The following is a 21,646-nucleotide window of genomic DNA, read 5'->3' as shown; positions in this document are numbered from 1 at the left end:
TGCCGATACTCGAAAATCCTCTCTGTTGCAAGAGGGAAGATCTTCGGGCACCAGCATGTCCTGGGCTTTGGTGCCGATGCCAGATCGGAGTAAGAGATTGTGTTTGGGTGGGTGAGTGGGGGATGCCGGATCGCGGGGGGAGAATGCCAGATCGGGGAGGAGGGGGGGGGGCGTGGGCTCGCAAATTGAGTCAACGCTCGGTTTGTGAGGCACGATTTTGTGGGAATGTTTTGCTCGTCTTGCAAAACACTTGCAAACCGAGGTTTGACTGTACTGTTTAACAGTATAATACTGTTTTTTAAAATATTTGAATTGCAGTTTTATATTCCTTCTCTTTATCTTTGGAATGTAAATGGTGTTGGCACAAAACATCGATGATGCTCAATCTTTATAAAGACCTAAGTTGTAGTTTTAATAGGCAATGTTTACAATTGTCCATGGGGGTTATGGAAAGCAGCCGCCAATATCATTGAGTGCTAATTTGATGAGAAGCTGCAAAAGCATTATTGCTTTAAGAACTTTAGAAAGTTCGCGACTGACCACACCGTGCATGCGCGAGTGCCTTCCCACCCGACATAGGCACATGTCTCCTCAGTTTTTTGTTTTCCGCGGAGCTAAGAAGTCGTCTTTTCAAATGCTCTTCATTTTTTGTTGCCTTACCTTCCCGCTCACATGTATTTTTCTTTTTAATTCTATTTATTTATATTAGTTTATTCTTTTGTTAAAGGATTCTAAAAAGAACCAAAACAAAAACCAACGAGTTTTCTTTCCCCAATGGGCTTCTTGTCGGTGGAGCCTCTTCACATCGCCTCAACCTCGGATTAAATTTTGGCTGCGGTGGTTTCCTCGTCAATGTTTTTTGCCTATTTTGGGGATTTTTCACTCAACTATGTTGCAAGTCATTATGGCAGCAACGCTTTTGCAGCTGTCTGCATCGGGGCTCCGTGGATGATGTCACCCATGTGTGAGAATATCTGCCTGCTGTCCCTGGATAACACCTGTTACGGTAAGTCCTACCAGACCAATCTAGAAGCTCTCCCAGTATTTATGAATATACATTTTTTAGTTATCCTTAAGTTATAGTTATTGTGATTTGAAGTTTTTTCCCTTGTTGTCAAAGCTTCAACTTTTTTCAATATTTATTCAAATTACCTTCAGACGAAAGAAATATCCTTTTCATCAAAGAAAATGACATGGAGACAGACTTGTCCCCGTCTCCACAGGAACTCAATTTCTCCTTCCTGTCCCTGTTAGCTTTGTCACTGCCCCATTCCTGTAAGCTTTGCCTTAACTGCACAAGCCTCGAACACTTATGATTTTAAAGTGTTTGAGGCTTGTATAGATGAGGCCAGAGCTTGCAGGAATGGTGCCGGGATGGGAAAATGAGTTCCACAGGGATGGGGGAAATATTTGACCCCCATATCATTGTATGGAAGACCACATTTTGCTCAGTGCCTTAATAGGACAGAGCCTTGAATTATAGAAACTTTCTCCAGACATCACACAACTCACAAGTTCTGGACTGGTCTGGTAGGATTAAAGGTAAGAAAATGAATGGGTAAGCATAATTTATTTTCCTCAGCTTACTGTTTGTTCTGCTTTTAAGGGGTATGTGAGGGATGCTATGTTAAGTGTATATGCTTGTGCTAATTACTTAGCAAGCATTCTTACTGTTCACTGTATCTCTTTGTTTAGCTCGAGTGAAAAGAACAGAATTGGGCAAAGCCAAGGTGTTTGTGGGCACATGTCCTGATATGTGCCCTGAAAAGGAACGCTACATGAGAGAGATCAGGAATCAGCTTAGTGTCTTCGAACTCCTGCCAGGAACTAATATGGTACATAAAAATATTTTAACCTATTATGATATGAATCTGTTCAGATTTTCCCTTCCTTGTTCAGACCTTTTACATCAGATAACCTCTTGATTAAATAAAAGATTTTTCCTTCCTTCATATATATATATATATATATATATATAATAAAAGCAAAAACACAGTTACTAATTACTTTTCAGTGCAATAGGTGAGACATTCTATCTAGACCAGGGATGTCAAAGTCCCTCCTCAAGGGCCGCAATCCAGTCGGGTTTTCAGGATTTCCCCAATGAATATGTATGAGATATATTAGCATACAATGAAAGCAGTGCAATCAAATAGATCTCATGCATATTCATAGTGGAAACCATGAAAACCTGACTGGATTGCGGCCCTCGAGGAGGGACTTTGACACTCTTGATCTAGACAGATGGGTAGTATTCCCATGGCCGCGGGCCATCTGCTGAAGGAATCCACTCCAGATTTTTCCTTTTTCCTTTGCTGTACTTCACTGGGCTCCTTAGCTCCACCTTCAGTTCTTTCCTTCTGAACGTATGCCTGCAGGAGTGTTTGTTCTGCTCTCCACATTTTATTATTTTATTCGGTGTATTTTTTTCATCCCTTTCTTGGGGTTTCTGGTGCTTGGAGCGTTTTTCATCTATGCCTTCTTTGAGAACACACAGATTTTAGTCTGTAGCTGACAGGCCAATCCCAGTGGGTACCAGTTAGCCAGCCTGCATAGTTTTCTTTAGAGCTCAGGACCGTCCCTGAAGTGGTCTCACCTACTGTTAAGCAGGGGTTGAGCGCAGGCTGTTGGGTGCCCTTAGGAGACTCGGCTGTGTCTCGCAGGGTGCTGGCTGCGTCTTTTTGCTTCCGCCCATCCTGCGTGCATCCGTTGGTCTGCAGGTATGGAGGTGCAGTCAAACTTAGGTTCTGACTGGCAGCCTGAAGATCAGCTTTGCAGGCCAATGCTTCCTGGGATGGAAGATCAGGGATTGTGTGCTGGATTTGCAGATACCTCTGGGACTTTGGAACCTGGGGATGATCCCACGATCCTGCGTTTATTTAAGTCTGTGGCTTTGCCGAATCTTATTTCTGAATCTTTGCAGGAGTTGAATTTAGTCACTCAGCCGGCTCCGTCCACTTCTTCCTTCTGGCTTTGTAGTGTGCGCTTGCAGTCTCCTACCTTTCCTTGGCACCCTGGTCTCGGAGCAGTATGACTCTCTGGAAAGTACTCTTAAAATTGCTAGAGCTATGTCACGCTTGTATCCTTTGGAACAGGCGTGTCAGCAGCTTTTGGGTCAGCCCAGGGTGAATACTTTGATTGCACAGGTGACTAAATGCACATTTTTACCCCTGAAGGTGGTGTGGTGCTAAAAGATATGCAGGACCGCCATGGGGATGTGGTCCTCCGGAGACTCTTTAACACATCAGTGCTTTAGGCATCAGTGCTGCTTCTGGGATGTCCTTTGTCGCAGGCACCTGTCTCTCTTAACTGAGCACACTCAAGATTGTGGATCATTCTCCTCAACTTCTTTTGGCTGGAACAGATCATATTGCTGATGCATTGTATGACCATATACATGTTTTGGCAAAGGTAGCAGCATACTCTTTCTCTGCTCGCAGGATGCTCTGGATCAGACAATGGGCTGGTGATTCCACTTCCAAGGCTACTTTGGCTAAACTTCCCTTTAAGGGGCAGTTATTGTTTGGCAAAGGCCTGAACGACCTCATGGATTCTTTGATGGACCGTTGCCCTAAGACTCTACCTGATAGCAGACTCAGGACCTCTAGAAGTTCCAGAACAGGCTTCTTCTGAAAAAGGTATGCCAAAGCGACTGTCTCCTTGATCCAGCATGCAATGGTAGCCTTTGAAGCACCGTTCCCCTTACGAAAACCCGCTAAGAGGACAAAAAAATGAGCCGATTTCTAGAACTCCTGAGTCCGCTGAACATAAGAGTGAAGGACCTGACAGACATCCAACAAGCCCTCCCGACTACCAAGACCGGGAGGACCATGGACTGGTTAACATGAAAAGGCAAAACGACCTTCAGCAGAAAGTAGGGAATAAACCGCAGCACAACCCACTCCCTAGAAAACTCCAGATGGTCGGTATATCAAGCCATGAATAAACTTGAAACTTGAGAGAGCCTGCAGCTCGTAGACGCATCTGGCTGAAGTAATGGCCAATAGGAAGACTGCCTTCAGAATAAGGTCCTTCAACGAGCAAGAACCCAGGGGCTCAAAGGGAGGGTGCACGAGCACAGACAGGACCAAATTGAGATCCCAGGCTGGAACTGAGGGCTGCACTGGAGGCCAAAGTGATTTGGCTGCCTTCAAAAAGCAAATCACGTCCAGAGAAGAAGTTAAGCGCCTATCCTGCAGCAACCTGCGAAAAGCAGACGAAGTCGCAAACTGAACCTGGAGGGAAGACCAGGCCAGGCCCCTGTCCAGGCCATCCTTCTTCAGGGACATGGTGAGCGAGGCGCAAAATCTGTATATCCCCAGATTCAGGAAGGGGTGCAAAAAGAATCGAGCAAAAGACCAGGCATGGATAACCAAAATAGTGAAGGAAGCGATAGGCAATAAGAAAAATTCATTCAAGAAATGGAAAAAGGACAAAACTGAGGGGAACTGGAAAGAGCACAGGAAGTATCAAAAAGAATGTCACCGTGAGGTTCGGAATGCCAAAACAGAGTATGAAGAGAGGCTAGCTAGGGAAGCAAGAAATTTCAAACCATTCTTTAGATATGTTAAAGGGAAGCAGCCGGCTAGAGAGGAGGTGGGACCGCTGGACGACGGAGACAGGAAGGGAGTGGTGAAGGAGGAGAAGGTAGTGACAGAAAGGCTAAACATGTTCTTCTCATCTGTATTTACAAACGAAAACACGTCCAACATACCAGAACCTGAGCAATTCTTCAACGGTAGTCAAGCAGAAAAATTAACTTCCATAGAAGTGAGCCTTGAGGACGTCCGCAGGCAGATAGACAAACTAAAAACTGACAAATCCCCAGGTCCAGATGGCATTCATCCAAGGGTTCTGAAGGAATTAAAGGAGGAGATAGTAGAACTACTGCAGCAAATTTGCAACTTATCCCTGAAAACAGGCAAGATCCCGGAGGATTGGAAGATAGCCAACGTTACGCCCATCTTTAAAAAGGGATCAAGAGGTGACCTGGGAAACTACAGGCCGGTGAGCCTGACTTCAATTCCGGGGAAAATGGCAGAAGCACTGATAAAAGAAAACATCGATGAACATTTTGAAAAACACGAACTTCTGATAACCAGCCAGCATGGTTTCTACAAAGGAAGATCATGCCTAATGAACTTATTGCACTTCTTTGAAGGGATTAATAAACGGATGGACAAAGGAGACCCCATAGACATCATATCTAGATTTCCAAAAAGCCTTTGACAAGGTGCCCCATGAACGTCTACTCCGGAAACTGAAGAACCATGGGATGGAAGGAGACGTACATAGATGGATCAGAAACTGGTTGGAGGGTAGAAAACAAAGGGTAGGAGTGAAGGGCCACTACTTAGACTGGAGGAGGGTCACGAGTGGTGTCCCGCAGGGCTTGGTGCTCGGGCCGCTGCTATTTAATATCTTCATAAATGATCTAGAAACAGGGACGAAGTGTGAGATAATAAAATTTGCGGACGACACCAAACTATTTAATGGAGCTCGGACTAAAGAGGACTGCGAAAAATTGCAAAGGGACTTGAACAAACTAGAGGATTGGGCGACAAGATGGCAGATGAATTTCAACGTTGGGAAATGTAAGGTATTACATATGGGGAGCAGAAACTCGAGGTACAACTATACAATGGGAGGGATGTTATTGAATAAGAGTACCCAGGAAAGGGACTTGGGGGTAATGGTGAACATGACAATGAAGCCGACGGCACAGTGTGCAGCAGCCGCTAAGAGAACGAATAGAATGCTCGATATAATCAAAAAGGGTATTACAGCCAGAACGAAAGAAGTTATCCTGCCGTTGTATCGGGCAATGGTGCGCCTGCATTTGGAGTACTGCGTCCAATATTGGTCGCCATACCTTAAGAAGGATATGGCGTTAGTAGAGAGGGTTCAGAGGAGAGCGACACATCTGATAAAAGGTATGGAAAACCTGTCATATGCTGAGAGATTGGAGAAGCTGGGTCTCTTTTCCCTGGAGAAGAGGAGACTTAGAGGGGATATGAAAGAGACTTATAAGATCATGAAGGGCATAGAGAGAGTTGAGAGGGACAGATTCTTCAAACTTTCGAATATTAAAAGAACAAAAGGGCACTCGGAAAAGTTGATAGGAGACAAATTCAAAACGAATACTAGGAAGTTCTTTTTTACCCAACGTGTGGTGGACCCCTGCAATGCACTTCCAGAGGACATGATAGGGAAGAGTACGGTACAGGGGTTTAAGAAAGGACTGGACAATTTCCTACTGGAAAAGGGGATAGAGGGGTATAGATAGAAGATTACTGCACAGGTCCTGGACCTGTTGGGCCACCGCGTGAGCGGACTGAAGGGCACGATGGACCTCGGGTCTGACCCAGCAGAGGCATTTCTTATGTTCTTAACTCTAAGAAGTGAGGTAAAGAGGTATGAATGGAAACCATTCCACGCATGGCACACCACTCTTCAAAGATGCGCCAGACATGCACATAAGCCTGAGAAGTGGAAAGTCTCCCGGACCCCAAGGGAATGGAGATCACTTTATCCAAATAACCTTTCTTACGTAGGCGTTCCCTTTCAAGAGCCAAGTCGTAAGACAAAAGAGACCCGGATCGAACATTGGAATGGTTTCCTGAGTCAGAAGGTTGGGCGAAAGGGGCAGTGGAAGAGTATCTGCCACGAGATGACGAACCAGATCTGTATAACATGGGCACGTGGGCCGGTCTGAAGCCACCAGGGTCACGCGGCCGGGGTGCCGAGCAATGCGAAGGAGGACTCCGTCCACCATCAGCCACGGAGGAAACACACACAGTAGGCCCCTTGCCAGCCAAGGCTGCACCAGCGCATCCAGCCCCTCTGCCTGAACATCCCTGAACCTACTGAAAAACCATAGTGTTTTGGCAAGATCCCCAAGCCTGCACAATCAACTTGAAGGCTGTGGGTCCAAGACACCACTCTCCGGGATCTAGCACGTGACAACTGAGGAAGTCAGCCTGGACATCCTCCACTCCTATGTGGTGAGCAGCCAGATTTGCTCATAGGTGGGTAAAGTGTATATGAATGATGGCACATGACGCAAATTTTATTAAAATAGTTAAGTTATTTCATTTATTAATTGCCATAATGAATTATCAAAAGATTATTACGTCATCGGAAGATCTTTACAAAGATCTCAACCTGATAATTCATTGCTCCCCAATATGTACCTTTTGTCCTGCATGACATCATTACTTGTCAGCCAATCACTTAATAGAGACTGGCCTTAAGTTTGAACAACAAAGAACATTCCTTTACAAGTTTTACAAACTCAAAGACAAAGTTTTTAAAGTCATATTTTTATTTACATTAATTTCTGAATATGCATAAACATATAATAACATATCCAATACCCTTTTTGTCATTCTCAAAAAGGTGAAATCAAACAGCTTGTCTGTGTCAGATGCAAAACTTGCTTTGGAAAACTGACAGTTTCAATTTTCACTGACACACACACACACAGAAGACCCAGATCCCTTCCTATGCTGGAGATCAACCTCGCTGACCTTTGCTGGGCCTCTAGAGGGTTTCCAAGGTAACAGTGTTCCTGGTTTTAACCTAACAATTTCCAGATGTTGCATCTTAGGCTCCCTTTAAGTTTCTTTAGGTTTCAAATATATAAAATACGTTTTTCAAAACCAATTCTGTCACACGCATAATCACTCATGGGATCCCATTCACTCATACCAAGACGCATATTTCACTCATATTTAATGCAAGAAAGCTTTTCTTCTATGCCCAGCATTGGAATGTGAAATCAAGCTCGAGCACATCTGTTACCAATTAGACCATGAAGCTCAAAGGGAACTGAACAAAGACACAGAAGGGACATAGGCCGAACACAAAATGGAGTAAAACCAAGAAGAAGAGACACACAAAGACAGAAACCCAAAAATGGAGTCATAAGAGTTCTTAATATCTCTATGTATGTATTATGCATATCTATACCTGATTTCCTCTATGATTTGGCTTAATAGCAAAATACATAAAGAGAATATTATTATGCTTTTCCTTAATATTAATCTGTAATGTGTTTTTCTGGCCTTGGCTACATCCATATTCAGATTTTTATTCACCAACTTTTCGTACGCTTTTATTGGGCGTGGCCTTAATTAACACATATGCTTGTATCTAACTAGAGTAACCCAGAATCATACGAAAAGCAGGCATTTTTGTAGAAAAACTCCACAAAATACTTCACCATCATATCCTGCACACTATCCTTTCCATAGCTATCACCCCCTACAGTCCACGAGCCACTGTTCAGTGGGAAGCCGAGATGTCCAGAAGATGAGTCTCTGTCCACACAATAAGCAGAGCAGCCTCCTGTGCCACCAGACGACTCCTGGTTCCACCCTGACGATTGACGTAAGCCATCGCTGTGGCATTGTCTGTGAGTGACCGAGACATTGAGCTTCCCAACTGAGGAGACTGGCATTTGTGAAAAGCACTGTGTACTGGTGCTGATCCAGACTCACTCCCTGCACCAGATTGGAAGACTGTAGCCACCAACGGAGACTGCAATGAACTAACCCTCAAAGAGGAGCGGGAAAGTCCATATTGTGCAACTGGGGCAACCACCACTGAAGCAGAGCATACTGAAGCGACCGCATGTGAGCCCGGGCACACTGAACCACATCCAGGGAAGCCGCCATCGACCCCTAGATCTGGAGAAAATCCTGCCCCTGAGGACACCAGGAAGCCCTCAGACTGCAACTCCTGCATGGACTCCTGCATGAATTGCATGGACTCCTGTCCATGCGACTGGAACTTGACCACTCGGGCCTCTGGCAGGAAAACCTTCCCTAAGTTGATGTCAAAGAGAACTCCAAGGTACTCCAGGCGCTGAGTCGGAGCTAACTGGCTGTTGGACAGGTTGATTAGCCATCTCAGCGACTGCAGGAACTCCACAACCTGAGCAGTAACTCAGGAGCTCTCCTGAAAGGATTTTGATCGGATCAATCAGTCAATCAGATAGGGATGAACCAGAATGCCCTCGTGCGCAAGGCCGCCACAACGACCACCATAATCTTGGTGAATGTCTGCGGAGCTGTGGCTAGACCAAAAGGAAGTGCACAAAACTGATAGTGCCGTCCCAAGATCGCAAAGCGAAGGAATTGCTGATGGGAGGCGTGAATTGGAACATTCAAGTAGGCCTCCTTCAGATTGAAAGAGGTCAGGAATTTGACAGATCTTGGGGTCTCCATGCGAAAAGACGGAACACGGAGAGCCCTATTGTACCCCCTTCAGATCCGAGGTGGGCCAAAAGATCCCCTCTTTCTTGGGCACCATGAAGTAAATAGAATACCGGTCGTTGCAACGCTCCTGAGGAGGCTCTGGAACTACTGCTTTGAGAACTAGCACCTTTGAAGTGTCTGGCGAAAGGCTCATTTCTTCCATGCCGCCTGACAAGGAGAAGCAAGAAAATGATCTGGAAAGAAGTGAGAAAATTCCAGAGCATAACAGTCCTGAATCACCTCTAGGACCCACTGATCTGTTGTGATCTCAGCCCACCCCTGGTAAAACTGTTGTAACTGGGCACCAATCGGCACCAGCAAGGAGTCATTAGGCGGGTGGCGGAGGGATCATGCCTCCCTGACGGGTCCCGTGAAAGGATTGCATGCTTTGAAAGAAACGGCCCTGAGGAGACCCAGAGGCAGGAAAAGAAGCCACCCTTCGACCAGGACGATATTTGTAAAAATCACGCAAACACCTCCGAGCAGCACCACCCTGTGTAGTCTTCTGGAAGATGGGGCTCCTTAGAGTTAAAGTTATAGCGTTAGGAACTATGTGTACAGCATTATGAAACCACAGAATTTTGGTTTTGTCCGCATTTAGTTTAAGTTTGTTGTATGCTGCCCAGGTCTGTATTTTGTCTTTTCCATTTGATATTAACAGTGTTGTGTCGTTAGAGTCCTGGCTAATTGGGATAAGTAGAAGAATGTCATCTGCATATGAAAATATGCATTTCATGTTGTTGAATTTGATACTGCCTAGAGAGCGCATGAACAGGTTGGGTTTTTTTCTTCTTAGCTATTTCTGGGCAAGAATCCAACGCTCTGCCCGGTACTGTTCTTAGGTCCAATTACTAAAGTCTCCATCAAAGCTCACTCCAGTCCATCTACACCTTCCCAGCCATTGTAGAGGATCAGTGATAATGGCGATACTTCCGGTACATCATAGAATGCTTGCCGTTTTTTTTTTTTAAACACTTCATCTTTGTGTACAAGATATTGTCTGTTTTGAAGGAAGTCCTTGAACCAGTTCAGAACGGTTCCTACGATGCCTGTTTCATTGAGTTTGGCTAGTAATAGTTGGTCTACCGAATCAAAGGCAGCAGCTATGTCAAATTGGAGGAGGATCGCATGGGGACCAACACTCAAGTGTTGCTTGATATTGGTGATTAATGTCAATAACAGGATCTCTGTACTGTGATTTGAATGGAATCCAAATTGAGTAGGATGGAGGTAAGTACAGTGGTACCTTGGATTACAAGCATAATCCGTTCCAGGAGCATGCTCGTAATCCAAAATGTTAGATTATCAAAGCGAGTTTCCTCATAGGAAATAATGGAAACTCGCTTTGATGTGTCCCGTCCCCCCCCCTGAGAACCGGCATTGCTCGCCCCGAAGGCCCCCCTGTGACCCGGCACCCCCCACGGCTGCTTCTTACCCTCATCTGGGCACCGGCATGTCCTGTGCTTGTGCCGGTGCCCGAAGATCGGCCTCCTCTTCTGCTGGGCCTTGAGCATCTGTGCATGCTCAAGGCCTGCGAGTTCACGTTCTGAACGTGAGCTCACAGGCCTTGAGCATGCTCAGATGCTCAAGGCCCAGCGGAAGAGGAGGCCGATCTTCAGGCACCGGCACCAAGCACAGGACATGCCGGTGCCCAGATGAGGGTAAGAAGCGGCGAGGGGTGCCCAATCGCGTCGGTGGGAGTGCCGGATCGCAGGGGGAGGGTTCCGGATCATGTCGGGGGGAGGGTGCCGGATTGCCGGGGGGGGGGGGGGGCGCTTGTAAATCGAGCCATGCTCATCTTGCAAAACACTCGCAAACCGGTGCACTCGTAAACTGAGGTACCACTGTATATTCTTCAATGTAGGCGGAGAGCTGTTTGCTAATGTGTGTTTTAAGAAGTTTGGTTAGTATTGGAGTTCCAGATGAGGAGGGGCGGGTCCGCAGCAGAGAAAAGACACTCCGAAGCCTTACAGCAGCTTGCAAAAATTGCTAGCGCCAGCGATCTTATTGCAGGTTGCTGAAGTTAGGAAGATTGATTCCGGGAGGCCTGTGGGGAAGACGGAGAGCACAGCAGCGGGAGGCTAGCGGTATGCCACTTCCCGACTGACCCTCCCCACTCACCCTCTAAAGCAGGAGCGGCAGGCCATCAAAAGGCAGCGCTGCCATCAGCGCTTCCATCAAAGGAGGGGTGGGGCCGCAGCAGAGAGAAGACACTCCGAAGCCGTACAGCAGCTTGCAAAGATCGCTAGCGCCAGCGAGCTTATTGCAGGCTGCTGAAGTTAGGAAGATTGATTCCGGGAGGCCAGGGGGAATACGCAGGCCTTCTGGAGGGGGGTGTAGTCCTTCAGGGAGAGGTGCGGCCTTCCGAGGGGGGGGGGTGCGGCCTTCCGGGGGAGCGGGGTTACAGGCCTTCAGAGGAGATAGGCAGGCAGGCCTTCGGGGGAGATGCAGGCCTTCAAAGGGGTGAACGACAGGCAGGCAGGCCTTCGGGGGGGGGATGCAGGCCTTCAAAGGGGGGATGCAGGCCTTCAGGGGGGACAGGCAGGCAGGCCTTCGGTGGGGGGATGAAGGCCTTCAAAGGGAGGGACAGGCAGGCAGCCTTCGGGGGGATGCAAGCCTTCAAAGGGGGGGACAGGCCTTCAGGGGAACAGGCAGGCAGGCCTTTGGGGGATGCAGGCCTTCAAAGGGGGGGACAGGCAGGCAGGCCTTCAGGAGAAATGCAGGCCTTCAAAGGGGGGCACGACAGGCAGGCAGGCCTTCGGGGGGGATGCAGGCCTTCAAAGGGGGGATGCAGGCCTTCAGGGGGGACAGGCAGGCAGGCCTTCGGTGGGGGGATGAAGGCCTTCAAAGGGAGGGACAGGCAGGCAGCCTTCGGGGGGATGCAAGCCTTCAAAGGGAGGGGACAGGCCTTCAGGGGGAACAGGCAGGCAGGCCTTTGGGGGGATGCAGGCCTTCAAAGAGGGGGGGGAACAGGCAGGCAGGCAGGCCTTTGGGGTTGATGCAGGCAGGCCTTTGGGGTTGATGCAGGCCTTCAAAGGGGGGGACAGGCAGGCAGGCCTTTGGGGGGATGCAGGCCTTCAAGGGGGGGGGGAACAGGCAGGCAGGCCTTTGGGGTTGATGCAGGCCTTCAAAGGGGGGGACAGGCAGGCAGGCCTTCGGGGGGATGCACCAATGCAGGCCTTCAAAGGGGGGGTACAAGCCTTCAGGGAGGATAGGCAGGCAGGCAGGTCTTCATGGGGATGTAAGCCTTCGAGGGGGGGGACAGGCCTTCAGTGGGAGGTGCAGGCCTTCAAGGGGGGATAGACCAAGGGAGGGGGGCCTGGTGTAGAAGTACACGAAGGGAGGGAAGGGGGGTTCAAAGAGACATGCATAAGCTGGACTTTGGGGAAATAATGGGTCTGAAAATAGAGGAGAGGAAGAGAGATGATGGATAATGGGATTTAGGGAGGGAAGGAACAGAAAGGGAGAGAAGTTGGACACAAGGGATGGTGTGGAGGGAGGTGATAGAGATACTGGATAGGAGGGTAGTTGGGAAAGGAAAGGGAGAGATGGTGGACCCTGGGGTGGTAGGGAAGGAGAGAGAGATGCTAGATGAAAGAGTAGTTAAGAAAAGGTGGATCTGTGGATGGAGACGGAAAAAAAAGAAAGATGACAGACCTTCGGGGGAGGGAAGGGAAACGGAAGGGGAGGACAGAGATGGCAGATGGATGGTTAGAACAGAGAAAAATGAAAGAAGGAGACCCTGGCAAGCAAGTTATCAGAAGACAACCAGAGCCTGAGGCCAACAAAATTTGAATAATGACCAGACAACAAAAGGTAGAAAAACTAATTTTATTTTCTGTTTTGTGATTACAATATGTCAGATTTGAAACGTGTATCCTGCCAGAGATTGTGTTAGACCGCAAACGTGAGCTAGGATTTAAGAGAGAGGAAAAGTCTTTTTTGTTTATTTTGTTTACACCACAGCGCCAGTGTGGTTAGGAAAAGGCAAAGGGGGTGAAGAGGCTATAAAATGGGTGAAGAGGCTATAAAATAAACCCACTAGGATCTTTGAAAAAAACACCCAATTGGGCAGGAAAATCGAATCAAAAAACCAATTCCGTAGGCTGAATCGAATCGAATCAAATTTTTCCCCCTGAATCGGGCAGCACTAGTAAGAACCTGTGAAAGTTTGTGGAGATTGTGTTGTCCTGGGATTCAAGTGGAATGTTTGTCTCCTAGTACTATATAGTCTGGTATATTGACAGGTTAGATTTGAGATAATTTCTTGTATTTTTGTGGCGCTGTTGGAACAGGGTCCTGGGGGTCAATACAATAAAAAGTAGTGTTGAATCAATTAAACGATTACATATTACAAAAAACTGTCTTGATGAATTTCAATTTGGATTTTGACATGCATTTAGTGTCGAATTGTTAATGATCTCAATGTTAGAGTTTTTGAACGAAGGGATTGACAGGCGCAATAAATATTTTATGGTATCCTTGGATGTTTCTGGTGCATTTGACATGGTAAACTTGGACACTATGCTGTTGAAGTTAAAACAGTTGGGATTAGCAGGGGATGTTTTAAAATGGTTTACATCATGTTTAAAAGAAAGAGCTTTATGGGTGAGGAGCAGAAATACAGTGTCAAGAATAGTGGAAGTTAAGAGGGGTTCCACAAGAGTCAGCCCTATTAGTGAATTTGTTTAATATTTATATGGCTTCGTTGGGGATGAAGTTTCAAGAGATGGGTGTGCAATATAGAATATATGCTGATGATATTCTGTTCTTTTTCCCGATAAAAGACATCCTTAGCACAGAACTATGTTTGCAAAGATACATGGAAATAATCAGGAGCTGGATGGATGAACATGATTTGATATTGAATGTTAATAAAATGGAGGTAATGGTGGTGGTGAAAGGTCAAAGAGACAATTTTGAGTTGGAAAGTGTGGTTGTTATTGGGGGGGAGGGGGAGAGATTACCAGTAAAAAAAGAGATGACTGTTTTAGGAGTGTGTTTAGATAGTTGTCTGAGAAAAACTTATATCAAGTGGAATAATTGACTTAACTCTGTGATGAAAATCAATAATTATTTAAATAATCACAGCTTTTATAGGCAATGAATCATAGATAATATTCTAATTAAAGATGTGAAGTGCTCAGACCTTATAACCTGTGTTTTTAGTGTTATCACCAAAACGAGGTTAACAAGGGGACCATCATAGCCTTCACAGATAGATAGTTGTCTGACAATGCATTATAGATGGAAGTCAGTACTACCTGCATTTGACTTTCACAGCGTGGTTCATGCATTAATCCTGAGTAGAATGGATTATTGCAATTCACTCTACCTGAGAGTTGCGAAAGGGAAGTTGAAGGCATTGCAGATGTTAATCAATTATGCTTCAAGATTAATTACAGGAGTCTCAAGGAGTTCACACACAACTCCTGTGTTGAAAACAAAGAGTGCAGTTTAAGATTCTTGCGATCATCCATCAGACATTCCTTAGTGCCGGCGGCAGATGTATCCAGAGACTAGTGGGATAGCACACATCTACCAGCATGTGGAGATAGAGAACTGACTTGCAGGTGTATATCTTGGATGGAATCCCTCTTGGCCAGTTAGTATGCTCTATCTCCAGCAGGTTAGATAACATAAGAACATAAGAAGTTGCCTCCACTGGGTCAGACCGGAGGTCCATCTCGCCCAGCGGCCTGCTCCCGCGGCGGCCCACCAGGTCCTTGACCTGTGAAGTGAATTTTTGACCTTTATAATCTACCTCTACTTCTATAACCTACCTCTGCTGCTATCTGTATCCCTCAATCCCTTTATCCTTTAGGTACCTATCCAAACCTTCCTTAAACCCCTTTACTGTGCTCTCGCCTACTACAACCTCCGGAAGAGCATTCCATGCGTCCACCACCCTCTGGGTAAAAAAGAACTTCCTAGCATTGGTTCTAAACCTGTCCCCTTTCAATTTCTCCGAGTGACCCCTGGTGCTCGTGGTCCCTCGCAGTTCGAAGAATCTGTCCTTATCCACTTTCTCTATGCCCTTCAGGATCTTGAAGGTTTCTATCATGTCTTCTCTAAGTCTCTTCTCCAGGGAGAACAGCCCCAGCATTTTCAACCTGTTGGCGTATGTAAAGTTTTCCATACCTCTTATCAGCTTAGTCACTCTTCTCTGGACTCCCTCGAGTACAGCCATGTCTTTCTTGAGATACGGCGACCAGTACTGGACACAGTACTCCAGGTGCGGGCGCACCATTGCACGATACATAAGAACATAAGAACATAAGAACTGCCATCTCCGGATCAGACCTTCGGTCCATCAAGTCCGGCGATCCGCACACGCGGAGGCCCTGCCAGGTGTACACCTGGCGTAATTTATAGTCCACCATATCTTTATATGCCTCTCTTAAGGAGATATGCATCTAGTTTGCTCTTGAAGCCTAGGACGGTCGATTCCGCAATAATCTCCTCTGGGAGGGCATTCCAGGCGTCAACCACCCTCTGAGTGAAGCAGAACTTCCTGATATTAGTCCTGAACTTGCCCCCCCTTAGCTTCATTACATGTCCTCTAGTCCGTGTCAAATTGGACAGTGTAAATAATCTTCTCTGCTCTATTTTGTCGATTCCTTTCAGTATTTTGAAGGTCTCGATCATATCCCCACGCAGTCTCCTTTTCTCAAGGGAGAACAATCCTAGTGTTATAAGTCTATCCTCATATTCCAGTCTCTCCATACCCTTCACCAGTTTTGTCGCTCGTCTCTGCACCCTCTCCAGCAGTTTTATATCCTTCTTTAGGTAGGGAGACCAATGTTGGACGCAGTATTCCAAGTGTGGTCTGACCATTGCCCTATAAAGCGGCATTATAACTTTCTCCGATCTACTCGAGATTCCTTTCTTTATCATGCCCAACATTCTATTTGCCTTCTTTGCCGCTGCCGCGCATTGTGCCGACGGCTTCAGGGTCCTATCTATCAGTACACCCAGGTCCTTTTCTTGTTCACTCTTCCCCAGAGTTGCACCTGACATTGTATACTCGTATTCCTTATTCTTATTTCCTAAATGCATTACCTTGCATTTCTCCACATTGAACTTCATCTGCCATTTCTCCGCCCATGTTTCTAACCGACACAAGTCGCTCTGGAGTTTCTCTCTATCCTCCTGCGATCTGATCGCCCGGCATAGTTTTGTATCGTCTGCAAACTTGATGATCTCACTGGATGTTCCTTCCTCCAGGTCATTGATATAAATATTAAAAAGGATCGGCCCAAGTACCGAGCCCTGGGGTACTCCACTAGTCACTTTCTCCCAGTCGGAGAACTTCCCATTTATGCCCACTCTCTGCTTTCGGTTTTCCAGCCATTTGCCTATCCATCTTTGTATATCTCCCTCTATGCCATGGCTTTGTAGTTTCCTGAGAAGTCTTTCGGCATGATAACTTCCTTTGTCCTGGTAGTGATACCCTTTTTGATGATGCCCAGCATTCTGTTTGCTCTCTTTGAGGCTGTTGCACACTGCGCTGATGGTTTCAAAGTTGTGTCCACCATCACCCCCAGGTCTCTTTCAAGGTTGCTCGCCCCTAGGAATATTCCCCCCATTTTGTAGCATGACCTTGCATTTCTCTATGTTGAAACTCATTTGCCACTTTTTTGCCCAGTCCTCCAGTCTCGTCAGGTCCCTTTGCAGGTCCTCACAATCCTCCATGGTTTTGACCCTGTTGCAGAGTTTGGTGTCATCAGCAAATTTAATGACCTCACATTTCGTCCCCATCTCCAGGTCGTTGATAAACACGTTGAATAGGAGCGGTCCTAACACCGATCCCTGTGGAACTCCGCTCGTGACCCATTGCCAGTCTGAGTAATGCCCTTTTACTCCAACTCTCTGTTTTCTGCCCGCCAGCCAGTGTCTAATCCATCGGTGGACATCCCCTTGCACCCTGTGATTCCACAGCTTCTTTAGCAGCCTTTCGTGGGGTACCTTGTCGAAGGCTTTTTGGAAGTCAAGATATATGTCTATGGCTTCCCCCTTATCCATCCGGTTGCTTATCCCCTCAAAGAAGTGCAGTAGGTTCGTGAGGCATGACCTACCCTTGCAGAAGCCGTGTTGGCTCTCCTTCAGTTGTCCATTTTTTTTTATGTGCTCGCAGATTGTGTCCTTGACCAGTGCTTCCATCATCTTTCCCGGGACCGAGGTCAGGCTTACCGGCCTGTAGTTTCCTGGGTCTCCCCTTGATCCCTTCTTAAAGATGGGTGTGACATTTGCTATTTTCCAGTCCTCTGGTATTTCCCCAGTCTTCATGGATAGATTACATATTTGATGAAGTGTTTCCGCTATTTCGTTTCTCAGTTCTTTTATTACCCTTGGGTGGATTCCGTCCGGACCTGGTGATTTGTCGCTCTTCAGTCTGTCTATCTGTCGGAGGACATCTTCTCGGCTGGCCTCTAGGTGGACCAGCTTTTCGTCGTGGTCTCCGTTTATAATCTCCTCGGGTTTTGGGATATTGGATGTGCCCTCTCTCGTGAAGACTGATGAGAAGAACTTATTTAACCTGTCAGCTATCTCTTTTTCCTCCTTTACCACTCCTTTCCTGTCTCCGTCGTCCAGTGGCCCCACTTCCTCTCTGGCTGGTTGTTTGCCCTTCACATACCTGAAGAAGGGTTTGAAGTTTCTTGCTTCTCCTGCCAGTCTTTCCTCATATTCTCTCTTTGCTTTCCTAACTTCTTGATGGCGTTCTTTCTGGTGTCTTTTGTGCTCCTTCTGGTTTTCTTTTGTCGGGTCCTTTTTCCATTTTCTGAAAGATGATTTCTTGTCACTTACCGCCTTTCTTACTGCATTTGTTATCCACGCTGGATTTCTAGCTCGATTCTTTTTGCACCCTTTTCTAAACCTTGGGACGTATAGATCCTGTGCACCATGCCCTTGAGCATGGCCCAGGTTTCCTCTACGGTCTTCACCTTCCTTGAGCTGTTGCTGAGCTTTTTTCCCACCATTTTCCTCATGGCTTCTGGCTCCTGGCCTCAGCTACTGGCTCCTGTTGCTTAGGCTTCAGGAGAGTTTAGAGGTGTTGGCAGGACTAGGTGCCAACTTTAGGGGCAACACCTGTGCCCCTCAAGTCCCTTCCCCTCTCATCACCCGGGAAGAACAGGATTTCAGAGGTTCGGAGGTCTTCTTTCCCTTAAGAACCCCTCCCCCGACCCGAACCAGGTTTTGCCGGCACAGAGTTTGTGCTATGTGGCAAAAATGTGGCCTTTTAAGAGAAGGAGACATGTGAGTAGCACTGCTGTTATCATTTATCTTGGTGTGTGGGTGAGCAGCCATGAGAGGCATGACGGAAGTAGTCAACACTGCTTGCAGGGGTTCCCCGACAGGGGTTTGTTCAGCTGCGTGTGCAGGGAAGCAGCGGCAGTTTTCTTGGCACCGGAGGGTGCACTGGCTCCTCGCACAAAGGATGCGCTTGGGGAGAAGAACACGGGCTTGGGGCAGGACCAAGCCTTGGCAGCGATGGAAGTGCGGCTGAGCACTTCGGTAGCAGCTGCGGGGGAAGTGAAGACTTAGGGAGAGGCAGATCTGCTAACAGACTTTGGGCATTTCTCTCCGGAGTTTGTACTTCTGCTTCATAAGGCCTTTTTGCTGCAGAAGGCAAACTCGGGTGGAGAGGGGGAGTGTTTAGGGGATGGCTTGGCTCAAATTTCGCTGGCCCAGCCACAGTTTGGTGTGTGTGTGGGGGGAGAGGGGGGTCAGAAAGGGGTCAAGCGCCGTCGGGTGGTTCCTGTCCAGGAGGAGCTGGACAGGTTTAGGCTTCCAAAGGTGGACGTGTTAGTGGCAGCCGGACTGGGAAGACCACTCTACTAGTGGAGGGGGAGTGGCGCTTAAGGATCCTCAAGACAGGAAGCTTGAGTCTTCATTGAGGTCTTCGTTTGATGTGGCAGCCCTGACTCTGCAGGCCAAATGGGTCCAGGTGATTTTTGATGAGTTGGTAGAGGCATAGGGAGCTATTCCCCCCAGATTTTCCAGATGTGGAGCTAGGGCTGGCATATTGATATTGATAGGGCCTCAGGGAAGCAGATGGCTCTCTGTGGTGTCCAGACGGCACTTGTGGCTGCGACATTGGGCAGCGGACGCTGCCTCCAAATTGCATTTGGTGCGACTTCCTTTTAAGGGCCGTTTGTTTGTTTGGAGAGGACCTGAATAGGTTGGTGAAGGATTTTGGGAACTCTTAAGTCTCAGAGGTTACCAGAAGATAGGCCAAGAGGTTCGCCTCGATCACCTTCATCTAGGCCACGTTTTCGGAATACCAGGAGGTATAGCCCAGGGATGTCGGCTTATAGGGCTTCCTATAACATGTCGTACAGTGCGAGGTCCAGAGTTTCGCAGAAGCAGTCCTTTCGCCCTGCCAAGCCTTCTTCCTCTCTACCAGATCGTCCCCAGTCCTCACGATCTGCACAATGACGGGGTATTAGCCCCTTCCGCCGGTCGGATAGGGGACGGCTGTCCTCATTACTGGCGGAATGGGTCAAAGTTATGTCAGACCAGGGAGGTCTTCATTATAATTTGCATAGTCGCAGATTCTTTCTTGGCGTTCCTTTGTTCAGGGGCCAAAGAAGAGGGGATGGGGAATTTGCTCCGGGGCCTCTAAGCCTTGGGAGCGGTAGTTCCAGTTCCTGCGGGGCAAAGGGGCCAGGGGCACTATTCAATTTAATTGATAGTCCTCAAGGGGGTCAGTCCTGTGAAAGAAGGAATGTTGCTCAAAGCACCTCTCAAATTCGGATCCTCGCCCATCAAAATTGTTACTTCCCTAAAACTGCTTGGAGTCACCTTCGATGATAAATTCAACTACCACCTTCACATAGGTACCGTAGTTCAGAAAAAAAGAGATTAACCCTTTCAGGACCATAAGGATCGTAGGCCAATTTTTGTGGTTTTGACGACATTTTTATGGTAAAAAGGGCTTGCAGATGCCAAAAAATTGATTTTTTTTGTGAAATATCATTATTTTTTTTAAAAAAAATCACACTTCTGGCTTATGGACAGTGTGGAAAGTGAATCTTCTCGTCAATCTGGCAACGACGCTAATGAATGAATGTCGGAACCAGTTTGTTTACATAAAGGCAGTATCATATGGAATCCGTACATATCAAATTTAGAACTGTAGACTATCCCAATCAAAATTTATAGGATTTTAAAGTTATGGGACAAATATGTCCCTTGGTCCTGAAAGGGTTAAGAAGTGGTCATACCAAGGTACTTGTTTGATTGCTGAAATACAGAAACATGCACTTTATGTGTTTTGCACGAGGACCTGGTCAAGAGTATGTCCTGCTGAGTGAGTTGAACTTGATGTCAGAGGGCAAAGGCTTAGATCATTAAGAAGGATAAGAAGTTCCAGGGTAGTTGCATTAGTGTAGTCACTGAAATGGATATTGAAATCCCCTAATATGATTGGGTCAGATGATGAGATACAAAAATTTTTCTTTTCTCAACTACCCTACCCTCCCATTCTATATCTTTCCCTCCCTCCTCCAGGTCTACAATCTCTCCCTTTCTCTTCTCAACTGTTCTTCCTTCAAGTGGCTCTTTCTCCCTCCCTCCACACCACTCCATGTCCAACTTCTCTCCTTTTCTTTTGTCTCCTTTCAGATCTTTGCCCATCATATTTCTAAATCTCCTGTTTTTGGGTCTCACAAGTTCTTTCCCTTCATGTCACCTCCTCCATCCCCCAGTCTGGAACTTCTTTAAACCATTCCCCGTTTACTAAAAAAAATAAGTAGCTGGTCCAGAGGGTTTCCTCAGCCAGCATGCCTTGTCTTTTTCCTTCTTTTGTGGCACCAGTCCGACATTGACCGGTCTTTCCCATCCCGCTGACAAACTGCAAAGCGCTGCCCAAGGCCTCCTGCATGCATTACTTTGACTGTGCTCTGCCCCCAATGATGCAACTTCCTATTTCCTCTTGGACTCAGATTGTGGCAGAAAATAAGCATGGAGAAGTCAGCGGGCATCTGTTCGGTCAGCGGGACAGAGAAGACAGGGCGATGGCAGGCTGACACCGAAAGAAAAGGAAAGGCATGCCAACCCGTAGGAGTCCCCCTAGAGTCGCAGGATCTTAATGCAAGCTATGCTCCTATCTCTCTGTGAAACACCTCCGGACCCAAATGCCTCCCTCCCCCTATGGTGAGATTTTTTTTTACAGCCTGCTCCACCAGAGCTGCTCTCTGCCATGTCATCAGTGGCACAGCAGAAGGAAGGCCTCGGCAGGCTACAAGAAGTAGAGCGTTTTCTCATTGTCAGCAGCCTTAACTTGATGCTCTGTTGGCATTGGCCTTCCTCTCACTTTTGCGAAGGCAGAGAGGAAGGCCTAACACCGGAAGAGCAGTGACATTCCCGAACCATGATGCCGA

General features: G+C 47.1%; 1 protein-coding gene across 1 annotated transcript in view; it reads left to right on the top strand.

Moving 5' to 3' along the window:
- MCM3AP (minichromosome maintenance complex component 3 associated protein) overlaps positions 1-21,646 on the top strand; it is a 556,273-nt gene that overhangs the window by 118,505 nt on the left and 416,122 nt on the right. Inside the window, 1 exon segment of the mRNA XM_033944925.1 lies at positions 1,696-1,835. Within this exon segment, the coding sequence (XP_033800816.1) occupies positions 1,696-1,835 (140 nt within the window).

The sequence above is a fragment of the Geotrypetes seraphini genome, chromosome 5 (assembly GCF_902459505.1).
Source record: "Geotrypetes seraphini chromosome 5, aGeoSer1.1, whole genome shotgun sequence".
In the NCBI taxonomy this organism is placed as follows: Eukaryota; Metazoa; Chordata; class Amphibia; order Gymnophiona; family Dermophiidae; genus Geotrypetes; species Geotrypetes seraphini.
This window is presented reverse-complemented; position numbering and strand designations above follow the sequence as displayed.